The sequence below is a fragment of the Pseudorasbora parva genome, chromosome 7 (assembly GCF_024679245.1).
Source record: "Pseudorasbora parva isolate DD20220531a chromosome 7, ASM2467924v1, whole genome shotgun sequence".
Taxonomy (NCBI): Eukaryota; Metazoa; Chordata; class Actinopteri; order Cypriniformes; family Gobionidae; genus Pseudorasbora; species Pseudorasbora parva.
Window position 1 is genome coordinate 30,463,629 of NC_090178.1, and position 25,014 is coordinate 30,488,642.

General features: G+C 38.4%; 1 protein-coding gene across 1 annotated transcript; it reads right to left on the reverse strand.

Annotated features, from left to right (window-relative positions):
* Window positions 1-5,494: 5,494 nt before the first annotated feature.
* On the reverse strand, window positions 5,495-24,445 carry tnxba (tenascin XBa). The gene is made up of 15 exons (XM_067449865.1): window positions 24,316-24,445; window positions 15,892-18,309; window positions 15,584-15,787; window positions 13,259-14,293; window positions 12,679-12,801; window positions 12,415-12,558; window positions 11,517-11,636; window positions 11,283-11,438; window positions 8,936-9,060; window positions 8,716-8,848; window positions 8,470-8,621; window positions 7,563-7,659; window positions 7,227-7,388; window positions 6,974-7,137; window positions 5,495-5,958 (listed from the first exon to the last, which is right to left on the reverse strand). Exons 1-15 carry the CDS (start codon window positions 24,443-24,445, stop codon window positions 5,842-5,844), a joined length of 5,280 nt encoding a protein of 1,759 aa, XP_067305966.1. The 3' UTR covers window positions 5,495-5,841.
* Window positions 24,446-25,014: the final 569 nt, after the last annotated feature.

Sequence of the window (25,014 nt, forward strand, 5' to 3'; positions counted from 1 at the left end):
AGCATCGATGCGGCAAAGTGCCATAATCGATTATGTGCAATTCCCCTTTATTCCACAAGGTGGCAATGTCTGATACCCAATGATGAAGTGACGTTTCACTCATAGTTACCTCTGACAGAAAACGAAACAATAATTATAATCTGCAAAACTTGAAATGGGTTAGTGATTTACTTCAGAGAGCAAGTACTAAACACAATCATATGTTAGTGTCACTGTCTCTTGATGATGGATGTGGTCAAGAAGCTGTCAGTGATCAAAATATTGATTTTGAAGACGTTGAAAATGAGTTTGGAGAATATGCTCGAGATCGCGAATATGACGCAGATGCTGAATCTAATGGTAAACTCTGACGAGGTCATATGATGATGGTATTAAACATCTGCTCAAACTGAATCCTTCCAAGCTCCAAAAGGTAACGAAATAGGTTTTATTTTATTCTTCTGTAGCTGTTACTCTAAAATCAGGAGTTTTATATATTATCACGACAGGTAGAGGTCTATCCATGTTAAATATAGATCTGGGTCGCTAACGACCTGAATATGTAAGAATGTTTGGTGAAACAGTCATGCATTTAAGGGTTAATTGCATTTTATTTAATTACATTTTATTTTATTTAATAACTTTTATGTCAAAGATACAGGAGACACATAGCAGCCAATACAATCTGTTGTTTAATATCTGCTTGTATTGCCTCATGACTGATGAAAAATTTGCTTTGTGTGCAGTAGAATTTTGATGCATCACAATGCATCGTAGAATCGAATTGAATCGAATCGTTACCTGGTGAATCGTAATCGAATCGAATCGTGAAGGCAGTGCCAATGCACACCCCTAAAAATCAATATATATATATTTATACTTTATATATATATATATATATATATATATATATTTTTTTTTTTTGTGCACAATAACTATTTTCGTCGCATTGTAACATTATTGTACTGCCATTGTAGTGAGATGGACTTTGTATCGATATTTTTAGTGCCTTTATGGGTCTTGTGAGTGGAAATATACTGAATGCAAATGGAGGCCTTTTTGAAGCCTTTCTCAGCCATCAGCTTTCAACAAAAATAACTCCATTTGTGTTCTGAAGATGAACGAAGGTCTTACGGGTGTCCAATGACATGAAGGTGAGTAATTAATTAAACAATTTTCATTTTTGGGTGAACTAACCCTTTAAGTCAACTTATACCAAAAATGTATACAGGTCCTTCTCAAAAATTATCATATGTGATAAAAGTTCATTATTTTCCATAATGTAAGGATAAAAATTAAACTTTCATATATTTTAGATTCATTGCACACCAACTGAAATATTTCAGGTCTTTTATTGTTTTAAAAAAATTAAATCTAAAAAAATTTGCATATTTCATCCGACCAATAAAAAAAAACGTCTCCGGTTACGACTGTAACCTTAGTTCCCTGAGAACAGGGAATGAGACGCTGCGTCAGCTTCACACTACGGGGAAGGCCTCCAGCGTGACAGGTGTCTGAGCTACTATCGGACCGGCGACAGCCTATGATGTCATCAAGGTGCGACCAGGAAGTATATAAGGGCGCCTTGTAAACATGACACCAGCCTCTTCGTCTAAAAGGACTGTTAGCAGGCAGTTCCCGAGGCATGGCAAAGCGACGCAGCATCTCGTTTCCTGTTCTCAGGGAACTAAGGTTACAGACGTAACCGGAGACGTTTTTTTTTTATTGGTCGGATGAAATATGCTATTTTTTTTAGATAGGAATTTTGGGTTTTCATGAGTTGTGTGCCAAAATCTTTCGAAAGGGAACTCGCGCTGCGTCAGCTTGACGCTACGGGGAACGATATACCCACGCCTCCATGCCGAGGGGAGTGCATGCTAACAGTCCTTTGCAATCCAATTGACCGGCGACAGCCTATGATGTTATAAAGGCAGCTGACATGGCACCCAGACCATCACTGACTGTGGGTACTTGACACTGGACTTCAGGCATTTTGGCATTTCCTTCTCCCCAGTCTTCTTCCAGACTCTGGCACCTTAATTTCCGAATTACATGCAAAATTTGCTTTCATCCGAAAAAAGTACTTTGGACCACTGAGCAACAGTCCACTGCTGCTTCTCTGTAGCCCAAAAGTGGCTTGACCTGGGGAATGTGGCACCTGTAGCCCATTTCCTGCACACGCCTGTGCACGGTGGCTCTGGATGTTTCTACTCCAGACTCAGTCCACTGCCTCCGCAGGTCCCCCAAGGTCTAGAATCGGTCCTTCTCCACAATCTTCCTCAGGGTCCGGTCACCTCTTCTTATTGTGCAGCATTTTTTTGCCACACTTTTGCCTTCCCACAGACTTCCCACTGAGGTGCCTTGATACAGCACTCTGGGAACAGCCTATTCGTTCAGAAATTTCTTTCTGTGTCTTACCCTCTCGCTTGAGGGTGTCAATGATGGCCTTCTGGACAGCAGTCAGGTCGGCAGTCTTACCCATGATTGAGGTTTTGAGTAATGAACCAGGCTGGGAGTTTTTAAAAGCCTCAGGAATCTTTTGCAGGTGTTTAGAGTTAATTAGTTAATAATGAACTTTTATCACATATGCTAATTTTTTGAGAAGGACCTGTACATATAACCACTGCACTGACTTTACTTTAGGAGTAGCGTAAGCTTTGACACCTCTCGCGAACAAACGAACTCAACTCCTCCTCTTATATCGAAATCTTCTGACATTTCTCTTTAAAAATTATTTTTCAGACTTCTAATTCGTGACCAGTGTTTTGTTTTGCTCTGTCCTCTGTGCTTCCACGTTCGTCAATAATGCTGCATTCATGTGCTCTCGGAGTTATCGTAAATGCGAGTTTCTTAGGTAAAAATTGCACATGAGCGCAATGGGATGAGCTCCTAATCACGACTTCAGAAGGACCTTCCTGAATGCGGCATAAGTCATGCATCAGGTCAGGGGTAATCCCGCGTAGGCAGCACTTCAGATGGTCTGGACTCTATCGGAGCTTTCATTGGCTAAGGTCTGCCCAAAGGCCATCTGACTGGCATGTAATGCAACCAATCACAGTTTCATGTTTAGTTAATTATTCATTCAAGAATGTTGTGCAATTTTACTGCAACAACGGAGCTGCGATTTCTAAATGCTTTTGAAAATCCAGCATTTAGTGGATCCTGGTAAGTGCTCTTTGTCACAGTTCTAAACACAATGGCATAATTTTTCCACGACTCGAAGGAGTTTGCCTTCATGGCATTTGTTGCTCAGTATCAGCAGCTCGTGAGCTCATCAGTTCTCTCAGCAAAACATGTCTCAGTTCAGTGAACGGTTGGAGTTACAACATATAATTCAAGACATTAGTTTATCGCTCCCATGGGACTTCAGCGCGAGACACAGCTAGCCGGCTAAAACAGATGAATTTAAACAATGGCTAAGTGGCTAAACTCATCTTGTTGTCATGTAAGTGACCTGTTCATGTTGGACAGACATTTTAATTGCATTTTGTGTCTGTTAAGACTGAGGCACAAAGACACCCTTTACTTTTATGCCCCCATAACTGCCATTTTAGCTGAGTGGGGGCTCTAGGCATTAACGTGTTGCAAGGACCAATCTGTTTTTTTTTTTTTTCCTATAGACTGTACTCACAAAAATATAACGATCAAGATAAACTTAAAAATTCGCCGGAGTTGTCCTTTAAATACACATACTTGTGTGTCATTGACTACGTCTTTGCAAATAAACATGGTAAATATGTTTTAAGTTAACGTAACAATTGAGAAAGTAAACACAAGTATAATGGATCTGTGCAGTCGGTCTTAAAGTGACAGCATTCAAATTTACCTGCTGTCATTGTTAATGTTAATCAAACAACAATAAAGAAAAAAATCTCTCATTGCTCTTGAATGAATCACTTCTGTAACTTTAATCAGAATAAAATGTATACATTTTAAGTGTTTCAGGTAGGTCTATTTCAATTGTGTCTTTGTTCTTTTGTATTTTTTCCCTGTATGCTTGTAATTCGTGTCTTGGTTCTTTCTTTATCGCTTCTTCAATAATTGTATTTATTTTTACTCAGGCTAGCATACTGTACATCTTTTGTGGTATAAAAAATGGTGACAAGAATTATTAAATTTACCACTGAAAATTATGAATTACATAAATTTCAATGGTAATATATTTTTTTCTTTTTGATGTCATAAAAACCTTATTTAATGCAAAAGTAGCAATACTGTGATATATATCATTATCGTGAAATAGAATTACTCATATCGTGATATAAGATTTGGCTTATATCACCCACCCATAATCTGCTCGATGGTATTCAGGTTATCATTGGAAATATTCTTACACCTCCACAGCTCTGATTTGAATCAAACCTCCTACCTTGTGGTTTGTTGCTTGCTTTGGCGTCTCCGTCTCTTTGCCTGTCAGTCTGTCTACAGAGTTGGACCACAAGCATCCACAGAATGAACAGCAACAGCGCCACACTCACCGCTGAGATACACATGCTGTTGATTCTTTATTGAGTCTGAAAACTTTCTGAAAGCTTTTCTTTTACTCCCCCCCTTTTATTATCTTCCTCCACCAACCCTGCTCCAATCCACATGATTGAGTGTTGTGTCTCAATGTATCCTCTCATCAAGGATAGGCAAATATTTTCTTGACCTTCATCTCAGTGTTACTCTCAAAGCAAGTTGAATGAACGTCCACATTACGATTTGATGAATGGTATAACGGGATACCAAGTGCCCATTGGTTTTATGACCAACAAAGTTTCTATTTAGTCAAAAAAAGGAAGTATATATATATATATGGACTCTAACACTATGTTACTGTGCCTGCTATTGTATAAACTTTACTGCCGAGCTCCATGGTGATATATTGCCGCAAGGCATTGGATGGAAAGGCCCCATTCATTGCAAATAAAGCAGTGATTCAGCATAAGCTCAGGAATATATAGTGAAATAAAGTAACCACCCTGAAAAACCAATCAAAGAAGTATAGTGTCAGGTATGGCGGAATCAAGTCTATAGCCAAACCACAATCTAAACCTTCAGCCCTGCACAGGAATGACTGTTAAACCAGTCTGCTTCAACCGGCAGTTTAGCAGAACATTGACATTTGGAAAAGGATATGCCTGTAAAGATAATAATTCACTGATGGGTCCATGTGCACTTATGCATATAAGCATTATACAGATATGAACATAAAGTCTTTATGTTCACATGCAAATACTGCCATAAAGTTATTTGGCTTTGATTCTGCATTAATGTATTTAGAATTTATCAAAAGGATTATATTATATTATATTATATTATATTATATTATATTATATTATATTATATTATATTATATTATATTATATTATATGCAGATTTATTGAGTATAATAAAAATGAATAAATATGTAACAAAATATTAAGAATAATATACAAAAAAAAAAAAACTCCAGGACTCATTAACAATCTGTTTTATTGATTTTGTCTACATATGTTGCACATAAAAAGTCAAACAAATACATAGAGGAGAATTCAAAACCGTAAAAAGATAAAAACAATGTTTTTTTTAAAGTACCAATAGAGCAAGACAGTGCAGTTATTCCAATAGCGGAAATGATAATATCAACAATGGTCCTCCATTAACACAAGTACATCAACACATGCATACTGTAAGTCTACACAACATTTTGAAAAACTTTATAGTAACTTACAAAAGTTTTTGTGATTGGCTTGGGGTTGTGATATTTTCTATGCAGAGCTACCATCAGATTTCTTTACAGTTTTGTGTATCTTGTTAACCTATATACAATTTTGAAGTAGCAGTGTGTAGAAGTTTGTACAGTGTATTTGCGCTATGTTCACTATTCCCTCTGCACATTTAACCTTGGGTTGTTGGGGTTGTTGGGATCGTTTGACTGAAATGGGAGGGTCGAAGCTTCATCTCAGTAAATGGTAGGGATGCATCCTTGCCCTTCCAGTCTATCCATACCACACCCTAAGAAAAGAAGAAGAAAAGACTCAGAAACCTGTACCAATGAGAGAAAATTTCAGACTCAAGTCCAATCGGTATCCTTAATTGATTATAGTGTGGTACTCTTAAAGGGTTACTTCAGCGATTAGCATATGGCTTTGTATCAGTAGAAACCCTGGAGAATATACAAATTATTGTGCTTTCCCCCCTCATATCCCCCTGAGACAAGAGATTTATGCATTTTATTTCTGGAAAAATTCCTCCTATGATGCAAAATGACGATTTTTGCATCATAGGAGGAATGTTTGCCCAGAGGCTAAAGACTACAGCCAGCAGAGGGAGCTATTTCCGCATGTTTTGAATCTGCGCATGGGGGATGGAGATCACACTCAGCTGGCAGGGAGAGCTCAGCTTGCAGACAGGATAATTTAAACGGAGCTATTGTGAGCAATGTAAGTCTTTTAACTTCTCAAATTCATTTCTATGAAAGTTAAGCTTGCAAAGGCATGAACTGAAACGCGTGCCAGACTGAACTCCTGTGTGAATGTATGCCGCGAATGTAGTCGCGATTACCTCAGCTCTCATCACTCGTGCAGTTAGTGCTCAGGGCTGTGATACTCGCGCGGTGACACTCATTATATTGAACAGACACGTTCAGTTTTTAATTGTAGTGTCTTCTCTAACTCAGTCACTAATGAAGTTGGTGGTGTTGGGAATGGCCTCACAGGGCAGCGAAGCATTCTGGGAATTGTAGTCTTTCATCCCCATGGGACAAAAATACATTTTCTGTCTTTTCTCAGTCTAGAAGACACCAAATTCAAAAATAAGTTCACATTTCTACTGCATTGATGACCCAGTTTAAATACAGATTCATCTTCCCAGCGCTGAAGTACCCCTTTAACATTGTACTTTAAACCTATAAAAAAGGCTGATTTATACAGTGCTTCAGCATCTGACCTGCAGTGTAACATAGGTTCGACGCAGAAGTATAAATCATCCTTTAGGAATACATACATTTTACCATTTGCTGGTACAATACCTTGTTGTCTGAGTAGGAGGCATAGATGCCGTTGAGATTTGCCTTGTAGCAGTTTTTATACCACCAGCCTCCCATGTAGGCCTTAGCACAATGGATACTCAGGGTGTCTGGGTCTTTGTCTTTTGTTGAAAATGGACGGCCGTTGTGATATTTCATGGAATCACCTGCAAAGAGGGAGAATAGCTATCATATACAGAATATAGTCTTACAAAATCAGCCTTTTTTACATATAAAGCATGATCTTTTCTCTTACCTGCAGTACCAGAGTATCCAGACAGCTCGATTGCATAGTGATTCGTCTCTGAGTTAACGCTGAAGTTGGCATAATGAGCAAAGGCCGTGTCATTTCCTGAACGCAGGTCAATGCGCAAGCTCATTGGTGACAGACTGGTGAGAGTGTAAAGGATGTCATTTCCTATGGAGAGATGGGAATTTAATTAAAAAAAAAGAAATACAATTTACGGAAAAAAAAATACAAAGTACAAATAAAAAATAATAATAATATTCTTAACTGATATTTTTTAGGGGTATACCTCAGGTATTGTTTAAATTGAAAATAATTATTTGTGAAAAAATAATACAATCTCACCCAGCCAGAATTCCCCGCTCAGGAGACCAAAGCCTTTGCTGTAATCTCTCCAGCTCCTGAAGAAGTCAGTAGATCCATCAATCCTCCTCTGGAATACCTGCATTTGCAAAACAAAGTCTTATTCAAATTTAAAAAAACATATTGTTAAATAAAACATAATGGCGAAAAGCAAGATGAGCAGAATAAAGCAATATAACATGACACTACATTCAAAAAAGTGTAAGTCTTTAACTCATTAATTCCAAACTAATTTTAGTGTTGTATGTGAACTTTGAGGTAATCTACTGTTTATGCTAGACCATGAACTTTTAAAGGGATAGTCCATACAAAAGTGAAAATTGAATTTTGAAGAATGTTGGTAACCAAATAACACTGGAGCACATTGACATCCATCAAACACTGAGACATTTCTTCGAATATCTTCTTTTGTTTCATGGATGAAAGGAAGTCATATCGTTTTGGAATGACAGGAGGGTGAGTTGATAGAATCACATTTTTTTGAGCTATCCCTTTAATTTTCTGGATAAGAAAAAACCTTTCATGGATGAAATTCATTCATCAAATATTTATTCTACGAATATGTTACATATTTTGTTCATAAAAGGGGCTGTCTCGATCATAATAAAAATGTGAATGAAAAGTGCATTCACCATTATGAAATCCACAAAATTAAATGGAACTTCCAAAACACAAAAAAGGTATACCAGCATATCATGTCACAAAATGTTTGTGTCCATGAAATCAGACAGGTCACGCATAAACCTGCACTACAGAGCTGTGACTTAAACTAAATCTATTGGCTATTTTTAAATGGATCTAAATATTTAATATGTTACATTCAGTAAAAAGTTTCATGGAGAGAGCTGTAAGTGTATTCGAAGTATCAATCCAGGCATTTGTTTCTTACTGTCCAGCCTCCTCCATCAGTTTCCATGTCGCAGTAGACCCAGACTGGCTCTCCGTCCTTCCCTTCAGGGTAGATCTCAGCCTCTCCTGACTCCTTCATCCCGTTGATCTGTACCTCCGAGCATTCTGTGGGGTATGGGTGCGGAAGCATGGCTACAGGGGAAGAAGAAAGGAAATCAAATTTAAAAAGATAGAACGCAACCAAGGGTGAAAGTAAGGCAGTTACTTATGAAACATAATTTCGCACCGGTGGGAAACTCAGCGGAGACAAAACTGATGTACTGTCCGTCTCTTTCGCCCTCTATTTTCACAGTATAATTTGAGAAGGCTGCCAGTCCAGTCAGCTCATAGCGTGTCACAGATGGATTTAAAATCAGCTCCTGTTAATACAAAAGCAAGGGTCCGTGGACATTGTGGAAAGGCTGCTAAATTTGCCTCAGGTGCTATTGAGCTATGAATATATTCACCTTGACTTCCTCGTTCAGTTTGTATGTGAGCCTATAACTTTTGAAAGCCACACGGGGAGCCCTCCATGAAATCACAGCTGAGTGAAAGGTCACCTCATCGGGAGTCACTACCTGAAGCTTCACCCCTGGAAATCATATAGGCATGGAAAAAGAGGATAAAAGCTAGAAATTGCAGATCCTGTAGAGGAATTTTAGCTACTGTGGTGGACAGGAGGATGTTTATTGATACATAATCACAGTTATGTTTTAGTCTATACAGGTTTGTCAATCTAACTGTGACTGTATAATGAGTAAAACTATAGGATATCAGGCAAATTTACAGATTTAAAAAATTGGCTGATATTTAATATATTAATATTGTAATTGTGCATTTTTTTTTACATAGATGTAAATGTGCTTAATTGTATTGAATGTGCACTTGTAGTGTCTTAAAAGTATACATTTAAAAAACTGTACAACATCTGCATCTGCCATTCATTCCTCCATCCGCCAGAGGGAGCCATCTCCTGAATACCGAGTACTGCCGTTTCCTCTCGCATCATTTCCTGTTTCTACCTATTACAAGATTGTTGTTTGTAGATCATGTTGCGAAGTCTACCATGCGTTTTCACTACCGTTTTATTATTCACGTGTATGTTTCTCTGCCTGTTTTTGACCACGACTTTTGGATGACGAATTTGGAATTGTTTGCTATCAGGACTGCCGCTACCTTTATTAGGGTTGCCACCTTCAATACAGAAAAATAAGGGACACCTGCCGCAGCGGTGGCCACACCCCTCGGGGCCACGTGACCCCAGTCCCGATGGTGTGCCAGTGCAGTGGTCGGATATCATAACTTAAAACGTGTTTTCATAATTTGTATATATATTAAGATTGATACCAATGGACATTATAATAGGATATCTGCTATTGAAATCAGTGTGAACAGATGCACTCAGTATGAGCTATGACAATGAAAAACAAACTCAGCCGCTGTAACCTAGAGGGGAGTAGGAGAAGAAATTGCAAGTTAACTCGAGTAATTTTATAGTGTTGTGAACAAAGATTTTGACTAAAATATTTATCATTGTTTGCAGTAACACCATCCAAACAGTGAAACCACACCTAAATAACTGTAAATGATATAATATCTACAATCATTTCTTATTTTAATTAAACACTTAACAACATTTTTAATTTTGGTATGTTAAGTAAATATATTTATGTATTATTCCTTTTTTATATAGTCTATTGTTAATGCTATAGTAGCCTATTGGACGATGCAATTATTTAAATTTGTTAAGCATAACAAACAGTTGTTTATTTTATTCCTAAAAGGTCCTATTTTGATTAAATATGTATTAAATATATCTTATCTCTTATTAAAGTAATTCTTCTTATTAATGTAGCCTACATCTTCTTATTAATGTAGCCTACATTATTAACATCATTTCTTAATAGGCAGCATATGAAATCTAGCGTTATCAATCAAAAAATTATTTTGATATAGGGTATTTGGACCTGCCTCCGCCATCGTTTCAAATGGATTCTGCCCATATAGAAAAGAACCTGCGAGGCGGGGTCCCCTCCTCTTCTGACTCTGATTGGCCGTGATTCACGGCCCGTGAACATGAAACAAACCAATCAAACAAACCAACGATGGCAGCGACCCAATTAGGGGCAGAATAGGACGTGTCTTCACACAATGCGGGTGGACCTATGTAAAATACGGGACAAGTCATTTTTCCTGAAAATACGGGACGATTCCGTATTTCACGGGACGGGTGGCAACCCTAACCTTTATTGACCCTGTGTCTTTTTGTTGACCATGCTACTTGCTCTGAACAACTCTTTGTTTGTATTGCTATGTTTAATAAAGCTAAGGAGTTGTCCTTTAAGGGTCAATGGAAATTTCCATGAAATTCCATGATAATGTACTGGCAGAAAAGAACATTAACGATATCATTTGATATTACAGATTTTTTTTATTTATTTCATGATTAGGCTATGACTTATATTGGTCCATGCTATTTTTAATACATTTCAGTTAAATGAGCTTTAGGTGACACCAAAGATAATCTTTAAAAGCTCCCACACCTAAATAACACTGTTAAATATTAAAATAAAAATCCAATTTTAATACTGTACATTATATCATTGCGATACCTAAATTTGCTTGTAGCACCTAAAACAATTGTTTGAATGTTTTTTTTTTTTTTACATTAAAAATGTATTTATACAATATGTTATTAAATATATTCAGTAATTATCTGCCACAACAAGAATTTTTTTTTAAAATTACAGTTATGTTACTTCAATAGTGATTTTGTGTCATTTGGTCAAAACAGAATAATGACCGTTTACGCACCACTTCCCGTTGTGAAGGTTGTGGAGACGGGGCTACTCTGGAGCCGGTTGACTTGACTTGTGATTTTCACCATGTATAAAGAAGATCTATGGAGTCCTCTGAGCTGATGCTCCACCGTACTGCCAGATAATGTCACTGTAATCGTCACATTAGGAGCTAGAAAGCAAAACAACTTGAGTAAGTCATGATGGTTGAGAAGGGAACCAGCCATTTAATAAGTTTGACTGCACTTACATTTTGTAGTGCCATAACTGAGGATATAGCTGTCCACTTTAGCTTGGGAAGGTTTCCATACTAGCAGAGCTTTAGTGTCTGTGATGTTCACCACCTTTAGTTCAGTAGGAGAGTCTGGCACTGGGGATTTAGAGAAATTTAATAAAGTCATCAATGACTGCAAAATCAAGTAGAGATGAGAAGATTGTTCTTGAATCGCTACTGATGTTTTATCAAGAGGGTAATCCTTATATTAGAAACTTTTTACAATTTACTTAGCATAAAAATGTATATCATAAGCTATGAAGTGGAACAATGTGTTAGTAATAGTTGCGTGGGAACTATTCACCTTTCCACTCATCAGTTGATACAAATGATAAATTAGGATTTTAGGCGCTGTGAATGTTAAGAATAACTATTTTATTAATTTGAAGCATAAGGTAGATGGCTTTAACTTTTGAGACAACTGACCCACGTTTGAATCTGCCTTTTTCCAAACTTTTTCTTTACCCTTTTCCCATCACATATCAGATCGGAGAAGCATTTATATAAAATATAAATCAAGAAAATATTTTAAAAAGTGGAAATAAAGAGCCTAATGTATAAAATAGTGGGGATGAGGTGTTTAACGGGCAGGGTTTAGGAGTAGGTGTGTGGGTAGGCTTTAGGGATAGGGACAAGTAAGATGGCATACATTTATGATTTTAGTAAATATAATCATTTACACTCAATATGTTATGATTGCATAATGTTTTATAATGTACTACAATACACTGAGGTGCAAATAGTATCTACCACTAAGTGTAAATATAATTGAACTAATATTATTTACACTTAATGCTATGCAAAGAACATATTCAAATAAGTATTGTTTAACCATAACTTAAAAGAAAAAGAAAAAAATAAGCTTTGTACTCACCTGTAGTGACGGAGGCTGTGATTGGCTCGCTCTCGAGGGTCTCCAGGACTGAGCTCAAAGTAATATCATAAGTGGAGCCAGCAGAGAGTTTAGACAGGAGAACATGGGACAGTTGGGAGTCAACAGACATGGAGACACTCTCGCCTGCAGCATAAAAGCATTGTAAAATCACATCTCAGTTTATTGTGGCATATCTATAAGGATGGACACAGCACTTAATAGTTGAAACTGAAAAGTAGGATAACTCAAAAACTTTTACAGTACCAGTCACTATGTTGGTGTACGTGACTTTAAATTCTGCTACTATGCTTTTAGGTTTTCCCCAGGATACTGAAACTGAAGTTTCGGTTATATTGCTGAACATCAGGTCAGTGGGTGGCTCAGGGCCTGGAAAAAAGATGGTAAAGGGGTGAAATTTCATATAGCCCAGTCAAAAAAACAAAACACAAAAATCACAAATGTTAGTGCAGTTCAGGTAATGCATTGCAAATGTCAGCACAAATGTAAGAGTTCTGAAACATTTATATCCTTACATAAATGTGCCATATTATCCAAGTAATCAATTGGAGCATTCACTCTTCACCATTCACCAATACAGTACACATCATTAATTTTAGCACAGGAAATTCTATGTCAAGTTGACAGCCAAAAGAAATCTAAGGCTGTTTTGTACTCCTGATGTCACTGAACGTATGCCTGATATTTATGACTAAAATAGTTTAAGTGGGTCTTGCCAAAGTCAATATTTAAAAGTTACTGTATCATGGAAGTGCTACCAGCACACCGCAGAAGAGTAAATGCTCTTCATTGCAGTGAACCAAAGCAGGAAATATGGGAAACCTACCTGTGGATAATGTAAGGCGATGAATTTTGGATCGTACACCAGGACCAGAGCCAAACAAGGAAACCGAGTACCGCGTTTGAGGTTGAAGGCCTTTGAAAAGATACGACCGTGCCGTACCAGCGAGAACTTGTGAGAACTTTTTCACAGTCCTTCCCTCAAGTTTGTTACTGTGGTCTTTAGCTGAAGTTCTGTTTGAACTGGCCCTTTGGACATCTGTTACATTTTCAGCTGCTGCTCCATCCTGAATTTTCGCTGAATCTTCATTTTCTGCTCTGATTTCCCTTCTTGTTACGGTGAAGTTCTTGAACATGTCTCGAGGAGTTTCCCAAGATAAAATGAACCCAGTTGAAGTGATATTATGAACCTCCACTGATCCAATGACTGATAATCTGCTGCTAGTTTTGTTAAAATGCTTTATATGGATTTTGGAATCAATACTTAACCCATTCACATGCTTATTAGAATTCCTCTCTGCTTGGAGCATTGTTGTTACATTGCCATGAAAGAGCTTCTTGTCTTTTTCAGTCAGTGTAACATTCGCCTTGCTTTCTGGTTGATCCCCTGCAGTTCTCGTAGTAACCTTTGTCCTGGGTGTAGTTACATTAGATGATCCTTTGGTGCCTTTAATCAAGTTCTCTAGATATTTGGAGGTTTCATTACCCTTCTTCACTGATGTTTGAGTCACATTCTGATAGACAGGCTCATCTTTAGGATTATTTTTCTTGTCCATTTGGGATTGTTTGACTGAATCCAAGTGTATGACAGGTGTTTTACCCTTTGTTTGCTCATGAAGTTTTTTACCTTTATGCTTTAGCAGAACCTGGCCAACAGTCTTAATAATATGCTTGTCTATTTTTGTGGTATTGGACTGGACTTTATCTGGGGACACTGTTGGGTTGGCTGGGGTGTCTTTCTTTGGGTTTTTTACAAATATGGTCTTGTCAGGCTTTGTCTTCACAGATGTTCCATCTGGCTTGGCAGTGGGCATCTTCATAGTCACAGTTTCAACAGTTACTGTGATATTTTTGTCAACAGCTAGGAAAAGCAAAAGTCATTCAGAGTGAGACTAGATTCATTCTTAAATATCCAAAATTAAATTCAAATTCTATCATCATGTCTCACTCTCAAGTATATCAAGGTATGATTTTTTTGTTTTTGTGTTCATGTTCATGTTCATGTTTTTTCTCCACAATTAAAATGATTTGAGCTCTAAAATGATATAAAAAGCACCATTTATAAAAGTAGTTCTGTAATATTAATAACCCTCAGAGTGTTTTTGGTATGGTAATGGTATGACAATGTTGATATATTTGGTCTTGGCAGAATAGATCTGCTACACTAGACTATTTTTCTTGCTACAACGGTGTTCCAACGGGACTTCAGTGTGAGACACAGCTAGCCGGCTAAAACAGGCGAATTTTACCAATGGCTAAGTGGTTAAAATGCTTATGTTAAAATAACTGTTACGTTGTTATTGCTGCTGCAGAGCAAGTACGGGACTTTTTACTGTCAATACATACACAGCATGCTGCTTTGAGCAAGTAAGACTTGCTGCTGCTCAACAATATTTCATACATGAATGACCCCTAGCAGATCTATACAGGTGGAGCTGGGGAAGGTGGAGGGTTTCAGGAGGCACACTGCACTGCTAAGGCAAATACTTCAAAAAGTTTTTGAAGGTTGAGCATGCAAGCTCATTGGCTACTGCTACAGCAGGAACCAATTAGCGGTGCCCTATAGAGAATGATGTGATTGCAAGCATGTTGAGTTAAGGACCTATTAGCCTGCATCATCAGTTGCATGACAGAACTTTGTATTTCATCTTACATGCAGATTTCTATCTTTTCCTCGCATTAACATTTCTGGTGCTCTTTGTATTTTTGGAGTTTGATAGCCCCTGGTTGTAACATATTGGTGGTTGATATAATAGAAATATCAGCAAGAACAGTTAAACACAATACACAGGAAATATAACAACAAACACATATGCTCAAATAAGACCGAGGCCAAAGGAAACTAAGGGCTTAAATGCACAGGGTGAGAAACATGAAAAGCAAAGGGAACACAGGCAAATAGGAACAGGACCAAACTAAAAGACAATGATATACTAAACATATCTGTGACACTGGTAACCATTCACTTTTATTGTTTGGAAAGCAGAATAAACATTCTGCAATTTTTTTCTTTTATGTTCTATATGGATGAAAGAAAAACGTACAGGATTGGAATGACATGAGCATGAGTAAATGACGACCAGCTATAATTTTTGTAATGAACGTTTCCATTAAACAGTACTGTTTAAAATGACTCTTATGCTTTACTTACCCTTACTGCAGTCTGGGCCTGTATAACCAGTCTGGCACATACATTTTCCCTTCACACACTTCCCATTTTTGTTGCAGTTAGAGGGGCACGTTTTTCCACTGCAGTCAGGGCCACTGAAGCCCTGGAAACAAACACACTTTCCTCCTTCACACTTGCCCTGGCCACTACAGTTTTTAGGGCACTGTTCTCCTGAGCACTTTACACCTGAAGATAAATGGTAGAGTGTTCATCCAGCTCATCTAGTTTCAATGAATAGCAATGGTTAACTAAAAATGTTAGGATTTTTGTTAGTACAGCATTTCACTTACACGTTTTTTTAATCGCTGACATCTCCTTCTCAAGAAACTCAACCCTGTCCCTCAGTGCGGTCATCTGCGTCTCACAACTTCCCATGCAGGCTCCTTGTACCAGGTTGATGCGATGAGTCATAACCAGAGGAGATCCCAGATTCAAGATGAGCTCTGTTTCACGTACTTTGGTTATGTTACCTGTATCTGTCTGAGACCCCTGTTGAACGCAACTCTCAGTGATGACTACTTTAACTGGTGAACTCTCTGCGGGTTTGTCTTTAGTTGGTTTCTGGACACCGTCCACTACAGGCGTGGCGGTAAATGTAACAGTCTGACTGACGTTTCTAATTTTTGAAGAAGAAGTTTGAGTTTGGTTTTTCGTTTTGGTGTCTAATGATGTAGTTATTGGCTTTGATGAATTAACTTTAATAGTTTGGGAAATTGACTTAGTCTGATTGACGCTGTTGAGTTTTGAAGAAGTATGAGTCTGATTTTGTAAAAATGAAGTTAGCTTGGGAACATTACGACTAATAGTTTGGTCCGTAGACTTGGAAGTGGAATTTTTCTTCTTGTTAAGTGTGCCTTGAAGAGAAGGCCCAGATTTCTGGACATCTACAGCAGACATTGGTGTGGAAGAGATAGTTTTATTGATGCTACTAAGCTTTGAGGAAGTGGAAATAGTTTGGTTTGTAATTTTGGTGGATACTGGCTTTAAAGCATTAACATTACTGGTGTGGGTTACTGACTTGGTAGTAGTATTTTTCTTCTCTCCAAATGTAGCTGGTTTCTCAGCAACATCTACAGCAGACTTCGAAGAGGATGTAAGAGTCTGGTCAATGCTACTGTTTTTTGCAGAAGTGGAGTGAATTGTGTTTTTCACTTTGGTCTTTAGTACTGTAGTTACTTGTTTCTGAGCTTTATGATTAATAGTGTTGACGGTTGATTTAGTAGTTACATTTTTCTTCTCACCAATTGTGTGTTGGACAGGTTTCTGGACGGTGTCCACATCATGCTTTGAAGAGGATGAGAGAGTCTGATTCACTCTACTAGTTGCTGAGGACGCAGATTGAGTTTGGTCTTTTATTTTGGTCTTTAATAATGTAGTTCCTGGTTTCTGAGCATTTAGTTTTGTAGTGTTGACTGTTGAGTCTTCACTTTGCACAGGTTTCTGGACGGCATCCACATTATGCTTTGAAGAGGATGAGTGAGTCGGATGTACTCTACTAGTTGGCGAGGACGTAGATTGAGTTGTGTCTTTCTTTTTGGTCTTTAATAATGCAGTTCCTGGTTTCTGAGCATTTAGTTTTGTAGTGTTAACAGTTGACTGTACACTCTGCACGGGTTTCTGGATGGCATCCACATCATGCTTTGAAGAGGATGAGAGAGTCTGATCCACTCTACTAGTTGATGTGGAAGTAAGTTGAGTTTGGTCTTTCTTTTTTGTCTTTAAAAATGTAGTTTCTGGTTTCTGAGCATTTAGTTTTGTATTGTTGACTGTTGACTCTACACTTTGCACAGGTTTCTGGATGGTGTCCACATCAGGCTTTTTAAAGGATGGGATAGTCTGATTCACTTCACTAGATGTTGAGGATATTTTGGTGTTTGATAATATAGTCACAACTTTTGGTTTTTTTGTTTGGGTTATTGACTTTACAGTAAAATTTTTATTCTCACTAAGTGGGTCTTGAAGAGAAGGTATATGTTTCTGTAGAATGTCTTGAGGCTGACTGACATTGCTAATTTTTGAGGGTGTAGATTGAGTCTGGTTTTTTGTTTTGGTGTTCAATAATATAGTCACTGTCTTTGACACATTAACATTAATAGTTTGGTCTGTTGACTTCAAAGTGGAATTTTTCTTCTCGCTAAGCAAGCTTTCATCCACACTAATCTTATTAGATGGAGGAGTATGACTGGGAGTAGGATGAGTCTGGTTTTTCCTTTTGGTCTTCAATACTGTAGTCACTAGCTTTGGAACATTAAGACCACTGGTGTCTTTCTTCTCGTTAAGTTTGCCTGGAAGAGCAGGCTCAGGTTTCTGGACACCGTCTACAGCAGGCTTTGTGGTGGATGGAAGAGTCTGACTGATGCTGCTAGTTTTTGAGGAAGTAGATCGAGTTTGGTTTTTCATTTTGGTGTTTGAAAATGTGGTTACTGGTTTCTGAACATTAAGATTAATAGTGTTCACTTTTGTTTTAGTAGTAGAATTTTTCTTCTCGGTAAGTGTGTCTTGAAGAGAAGGCACAGGTTTCTGGAGACCATTAACAACAGGCTTCGGGGAGGATAGAAGAGTCTGATTGGCACTACTAATTTTTGAAGAAGCAGCATGAGTCGGGTTTTTCACTTTGGTGGTTGATGTAGTTACTAGCTTTGGGACATTATGGCTAATAGTGTGGCCGATTGATTTGCTTGTGTCATTTTTTCTCTCGCTATGTGAGCCTTGAAGAGAAGACACAGGACTTAGGATGAGGAGAAAAACTATTGAGATTAACATTTTATGCTTAAATTAAATAAGGTGCCACCCTTTCATACAAATTAGGACTGATCATATAAAGCCTAAATTAAAATTGCAATGTTTTTATATTTATTTTCCTCAGTTATCTTACAAGCATTAGGAATATGATAGATGTGTTCCCTGAAAAAGAGAAAATGTGCCTTTAGTTTGCTTGGCATGCTGTTTCATGTTTATTCACACTTTTATTAATTTACTGGTCAAATATGTGTAAATATAAATTGCATGCCTTCAAATATATTTCAGGCTAACATGTGCCAGCAGCCTGGTTGAGCTCAAGACTACATTTTTGGAAAAAGCCCTCAAACCCCTATCAGCAGAGGGACTGTTCTGCAGCAACAGAGCCACACTGTCCTCCTCTCACAGGGACTGTATGTCTTTGACTAAACTCGAACGTAATCTTAGCCAACTGAAAACTGGCAGTTAAAAATTTTTTTTTTTATCTTATTTACACACTCACCACAGAAGCATCCAAAAAATTCATATAAATATTAAGTTATGATAAATCTTACAAAAAGCTTCTGTTCAGAAATCAAAATATGATAAAACTTTATATTTGAGTTCAACGATACACTTACACTAATTACTAATTTATTGTTAATAAATCTACATTACCATTCAATGGTTGGTGCAAAGACCTCTTATGCTTACCAAGGCTGCAAATGTTTGATCAAAAATACAGTGAAAACAGCAATATTAAATGTAATTTATTGCTGTGATGGCAAAGCAGAATTGTCAGCATCATTACTTCAGTCTTAGTGTCACATGATCCTTCAGAAATCATTTTTATATGCTGATTAGCTGTTCAAGAAATATTTCTTATTATTATCAATGTTGAAAACAATTGTGCTGCTTAGTATTTTTGGAGAAACGGTGATACATTTTTATTTGATGAATAGGAAGCTCAAAAGAACAGAATGTTTTTGAAATACAATTCTTGTACATTATAAATGTGTCACTTTTCATCAATTTAATACTTCCTTGATTAATAAAAGTATTAATTTCTTTAAAAAAAACAAATCTTACTGAATGCAAACTTTTGAATGGTAGTGCATCAAGCATATATATATACAAGCATATATATACATACAATTAATACAATTATTATAGTAATACAATTATTTCAGTACAATAATGTGCAATACATTCCATCTTACCTGTGTTTGGATCTGCTTCTGTTGTATTAGGCTCCTTCCATCAGGTTTGAGAACTGACTGACTGAGATTAATGGAGAAAGAGAGACAGTGAACAGGAGCTCCACCAGCCAAAGGGACCCGGGGCAATCAAATCGCTTCATACTTAAAGTTTTTCTGTACTCCGCCTCCTTGCTAATTTACATTGAGCATATTCCCTGCTCCTGAGTGTTTGCAAAACTATCTCTCTTGACATAAAATTCTTTCAACAGTCAGCAGTTCCTTTCCTGTGTTACTTTTGTATATCTGTTATTGCTCTACATGACATGAATGCTGTCAGACATTCATGTATAATATAATATACATATATATTAGGGCTGGGGACAGAATTTATTGTGATTAATTGCATCCAAAGTAAAAGTTTGTTTTTACATAATATATGTGTGTGTACTCGTTATAATTATATATATATATATATATATATATATATATATATATATATATATATATATATATATATATATATATATATATATATATATAAATATATATATATATATATATATATACATGGCAGTTGCTTCAATGCATTTAGGGGTGTGGTCCTGGTCAAGACAATACACTGCACTCCAAACTGAATGTCTGAATGGGAAAGAAAGGTGATTTAAGCTATTTTGAGCGTGGCATGGTTGTTGGTGCCAGACGGGCCGGTCTGAGTATTTCACAATCTGCTCAGTTACTGGGATTTTCACGTACAACCATTTCTTGGGTTTACAAAGAATGGCGTGAAAAGGAAAAAACATACAGTTTGTGGCAGTCCTGTGGGCGAAAATGTCTTGTTGATGATAGAGGTCAGAGGAGAATGGGCCGACTGATTCAAGCTGATAAAAGAGCAACTTTGACTGAAATAACCAGTCGTTACAACCGAGGTATGCAGCAAAGCATTTGTGAAGCTGCAACATGCACAACCCTGAGGTGGATGGGCTACAACAGCAGAAGACCCCACCGGGTACCACTCATCTCTACTACAAAAAGGAAAAAGAGGCTACAATTTGCACAAGCTCACCAAAATTGGACAGTTGAAGACTGGAAAAATGTTGCCTGGTCTTATGAGTCTCGATTTCTGTTGAGACATTCAGATGGTAGAGTCAGAATTTGGCGTAAACAGAATGAGTGGTGGTGGTGTAATGGTGTGGGGGATGTTTTCTTGGCACACTTTAGGGCCCTTAGTGCCAATTGGGCATCGTTTAAATGCCATGGCCTACTTGAGCATTGTTTCTGACCATGTCCATCCCTTTAAGACCACCATGGACCCATCCTCTGATGGCTACTTCCAGCAGGATAATGCACCATGTCACAAAGCTCGAATCATTTCAAATTAGTTTCTTGAACATGACAATGAGTTCACTGTACTAAAATGGCCCCCACAGTCACCAGATCTCAACCCATTCTTTGGGATGTGGTGGAACGGGAGCTTCGCACCCTGGATGTGCATCCCACAAATCTCCATCAACTGCAAGATGCTATCCTATAAATATGGGCCAACATTTCTAAAGAATGCTTTCAGCACCTTGTTAAATCAATGCCACATAGAATTAAGGCAGTTCTGAAGGCGAAAGGGGGTTAAACACAGTATTAGTATGGTGTTCCTAATAATCCTTTAGGTGAGTGTTTGTGTGTGTGTGTGGGCTGGTAATCCCTACGTTATGGGGACAAAATGTCCCCACAAAGATGGCAATATCCAAAATCCTTGTCCTTGTGGGGACATTTTTGGTCCCCATGAGGAAAACATCTTATAAATCATACAGGAGTTTTTTTGATAAAGTAAAAATGCAGAATATTTCCTGTGATGGGTAGGTTTAGGGGCAGTGGTAGCATCGGGGGATAGAAAATATGGTTTGTACAGTATAAAATCCATTACACCTATGGAAAGTCCCCATAAAACATGGAAACACTACGTGTGTGTGTGTGTGTGTGTGTGTGTGTGTGTGTGTGTGTGTGTGTGTGTGTGTGTGTGTGTGTGTGTGTGTGTGTGTGTGTGTGTGTGTGTGTGAGAGAGAGAGAGAGAGAGACAGAGAGAGAGAGAGAGAGAGAGAGAGCCTGTTTATGTGGTTTATGAGGACACAAATTTGTATAAGTACATGAGTATTACACTGGTATTACACTATAAATGTGGTTTATGAGGACATTTCAAATGTCCTCATATTTCAAATAGCTTTAAAAACATACTAAATTATGTTTTTTTTTTTGAGAAAGTAAAAATGCAGAATGTTTCCTGTGATGGGTCGGTTTAGGGGCAGGGATAGAAAATACGGTTTGTACAGTATAAAAACAATTACGCCTATCAAGAGTCCCTGTAAACCACATAGACCAACGTGTGTGTGTGTGTGTGTGTGTGTGTGTGTGTGTGTGTGTGTGTGTGTGTGTTTTTGTGTGTGAGTGTTTATAAAATATATAATATATATAAAAGTATATATATAAAATATATATAAAAGTCCCTTTTCATATCGCCCCATATCACACAGATAATAATAAGCTAATTTTGATAAACTAAGGTGAATGTTGAATTTGTCAATATTTATGCTAAATATTTAACAAAAATATTTACGAAAATTAAGGTAAAGGTTATACCCAAATATAGTTCTGAACATGTTGAACAGATTTATCTGAAATAATTCCTCAAAGTATGCTTTTAAATCTTAGCAGCCTGTATTGTCTCGGTGCTCAAGAATCGGTTACCTATACAAAGTAATCCTTATTGTCTTCTGATTACTGTCTGTATATATGTTGGCTTGAGAAAGCCAACATACTGAAAGGCTATTTAAACTTTATGATTAGCTATTATTCTTCTCACAAAAATTTATAACTGCAACCCCTCAAGATTTCAAGCTAAATCCATGAAATTCGACCCATATTTTCAGACTGTTCTGACTTGTTGCTGTATCTTCTTTCTTTTTATCTGTCTATCCATCCATCCCTGCAACCACCCTGAATACCTTAGCAACCACCCTGAGTACCCTAGTAACCGCATAGCAACACCCTAACAACTAACCTGAGTACCATTGAAACTGCATACAAACACTCTAGCAACCACTGCAAGTCCACAAGCAACCACACAGAGTACCCTAGCAACTGCCATATGTACCCTAGAAAAAGTATAGCAACACTCTAGCTATAACCCAGAAAACATATTACCTATTATAAATACCTATTATAACTATTTCACACTTCAGGCTTTTACAATCATTTCAACCTTTCAGGCTAGAAACTTTCTCATGCCAAATTCACAAACTTTACCCATCTAGTTCTTTAAAACTACATAAAACACTTCTTTTAACACTTTCCACAAATATCTGGCACTCTGTGCTTTCTTGCACCTGATGAAAGTTTCAGTGTGAGAATCCTCTACTGTACTGGCACAAAGAGAGTGTCTGTCATGTCAGCTGATGGGACATGATGGGTGGCCTCTGCTCACTAGCGCCACCTCATGTAGGATATTTATGTCACGCTAAAGCAGACCCACATCAGTGGAACCGCCGTTCAGTTGCTGACCTGACCTTACCCTCCTAGTCAAAGCAGTGCCAAGCCTTGAGCTGTGTACACACCTAACAAAACAACCATACTGACAAGCACTTCTGGGAATTTATGAGCAAAAAATTACATTAGATGTTATGGCGTATTGCTCATTCGTTTCTGTGGAAAACACACTAATCCAGTTGTATTTGCTTATAATTTATAGATTATAATTTATTATTTATTATTATATTATTAATTATTATTATAGATTATATTAATTATGTATGAGAATTGGGTTCATATTACAGACTAAATAAACTAAATGTTGACTTTTCTATTTAAATGCACAATTTAAAAAAACATTGTACACAAATAATGCAAAAACTTTTCTTATTAACAGAAATATTTACATGCAAATATGTATTTAAGATATTAATATTGATATAGTATCTATCTATCTATCTATCTATCTATCTATCTATCTATCTATCTATCTATCTATCTATCTATCTATCTATCTATCTATCTATCTATCTATCTATCTATCTATCTATCTATCTATCTATTGTCACGGTTCATGGATTCCCTGTCTCACTCTTGGGTGCGTGTTGAATGTAGTTGAGGGCGGAGCCTGGGATTGGCTCATCACGCACCTGTGGCTGATCACCTGCACCAGCTGCAACTCATCACCTTCACCCTATTTAGTCTCTCTGTTTCTCTCTTGTCTTTGTCAGAGCGTTGTTGGATGTTTCCCCTTGTGTCTCCGTGTTGGTTGTCGTTTCCCCCTTCCGTGAAACGCTGGATCCCTTCCCGGATTACCTCAACCGCGCTCCCGAGTCACTGCTGCTCACAGCCTGCCCGTGTCGCCAACAGAGTCTCTCTCACTGCTCCGTCTTATCCGGACTTCTTCTGTGTTCTGAGTTTTGGCTTCTGTGACACTTCTGTCAATAAACTAGTTACTTGCAATTGAATCCTGCCTCTGTGAATCCGTTACAGAACGCTCTGACCAACCATGGATTCAGCGAGTATCAACGCCCTACTGACCAGCAGCAACGAGAGACTGGACCAGCAGGAGGCGAACTTAACTGCCACAGGACAGGCAGTACACACCTTGGTGGCACGGGTGGCCGAGCTGACCCAACAGATGCAACAACTCGTCGGTCCCACTGTGCCCGACCCACCGCCGATCCCCCACACACCATCTGCATCACGGCAACCGGAACCACGTCTGCCTACCCCCGAGAGTTATGCCGGTGAGAGCAATTATTGCAGAGCCTTCCTTACCAAGTGTTCCTTGTTTTTCGCTCTTCAACCGCAGACTTTCAACACGGGAAGATCTAAGGTGGCATTCGTCCTCACCCTGCTCTCCGGACGAGCCGCACTTTGGGGAACGGCGGTGTGGGAGAACCAACATCCTTGCTGCTCCTCGTTCCAGACGCTGGCGGCAGAGATGAGAAGGGTGTTTGACCGAGCGGTGACCGGAAGAGAAGCGGCACGTCAACTCGCAGAGCTCCGCCAAGGTAACCGCTCGGTCTCGGATTATTCCATCGAGTTCCGCACCCTGGCCGCCGAGTGCAAGTGGAACGAGGAGGCACAGTGGGACATGTTCCTGCATGGGCTGGCTGACCGCATCCAGAAGGAGATATTCGCCATCGACCTTCCGGAGAAGATTGACGGTCTCATTGACCTTGCTTTGAGGGTGGACGCTCGTCTGAGTCGGCTGAGGTCCAGGATGGAGCCTCAGCATGGGAGTGTCGAATGCCCTCAGGCCAGCGCTACGGATGCGGTCAGCTACACCTTCGACCCGGAGCCCATGCAGGTGGGTCGAGCTCGGCTCTCCCGGGAGGAGAAGGCGAGACGGAGATCCCGTGGTCTTTGCCTGTACTGCGGCGGGAACGGACACCTGCTAGACTCCTGCCCGGTAAAAGACCACGCCCGGCGGTAAAAGGAAGGCTACTGTCGGGCGGGATCTCCGTGGAAAAG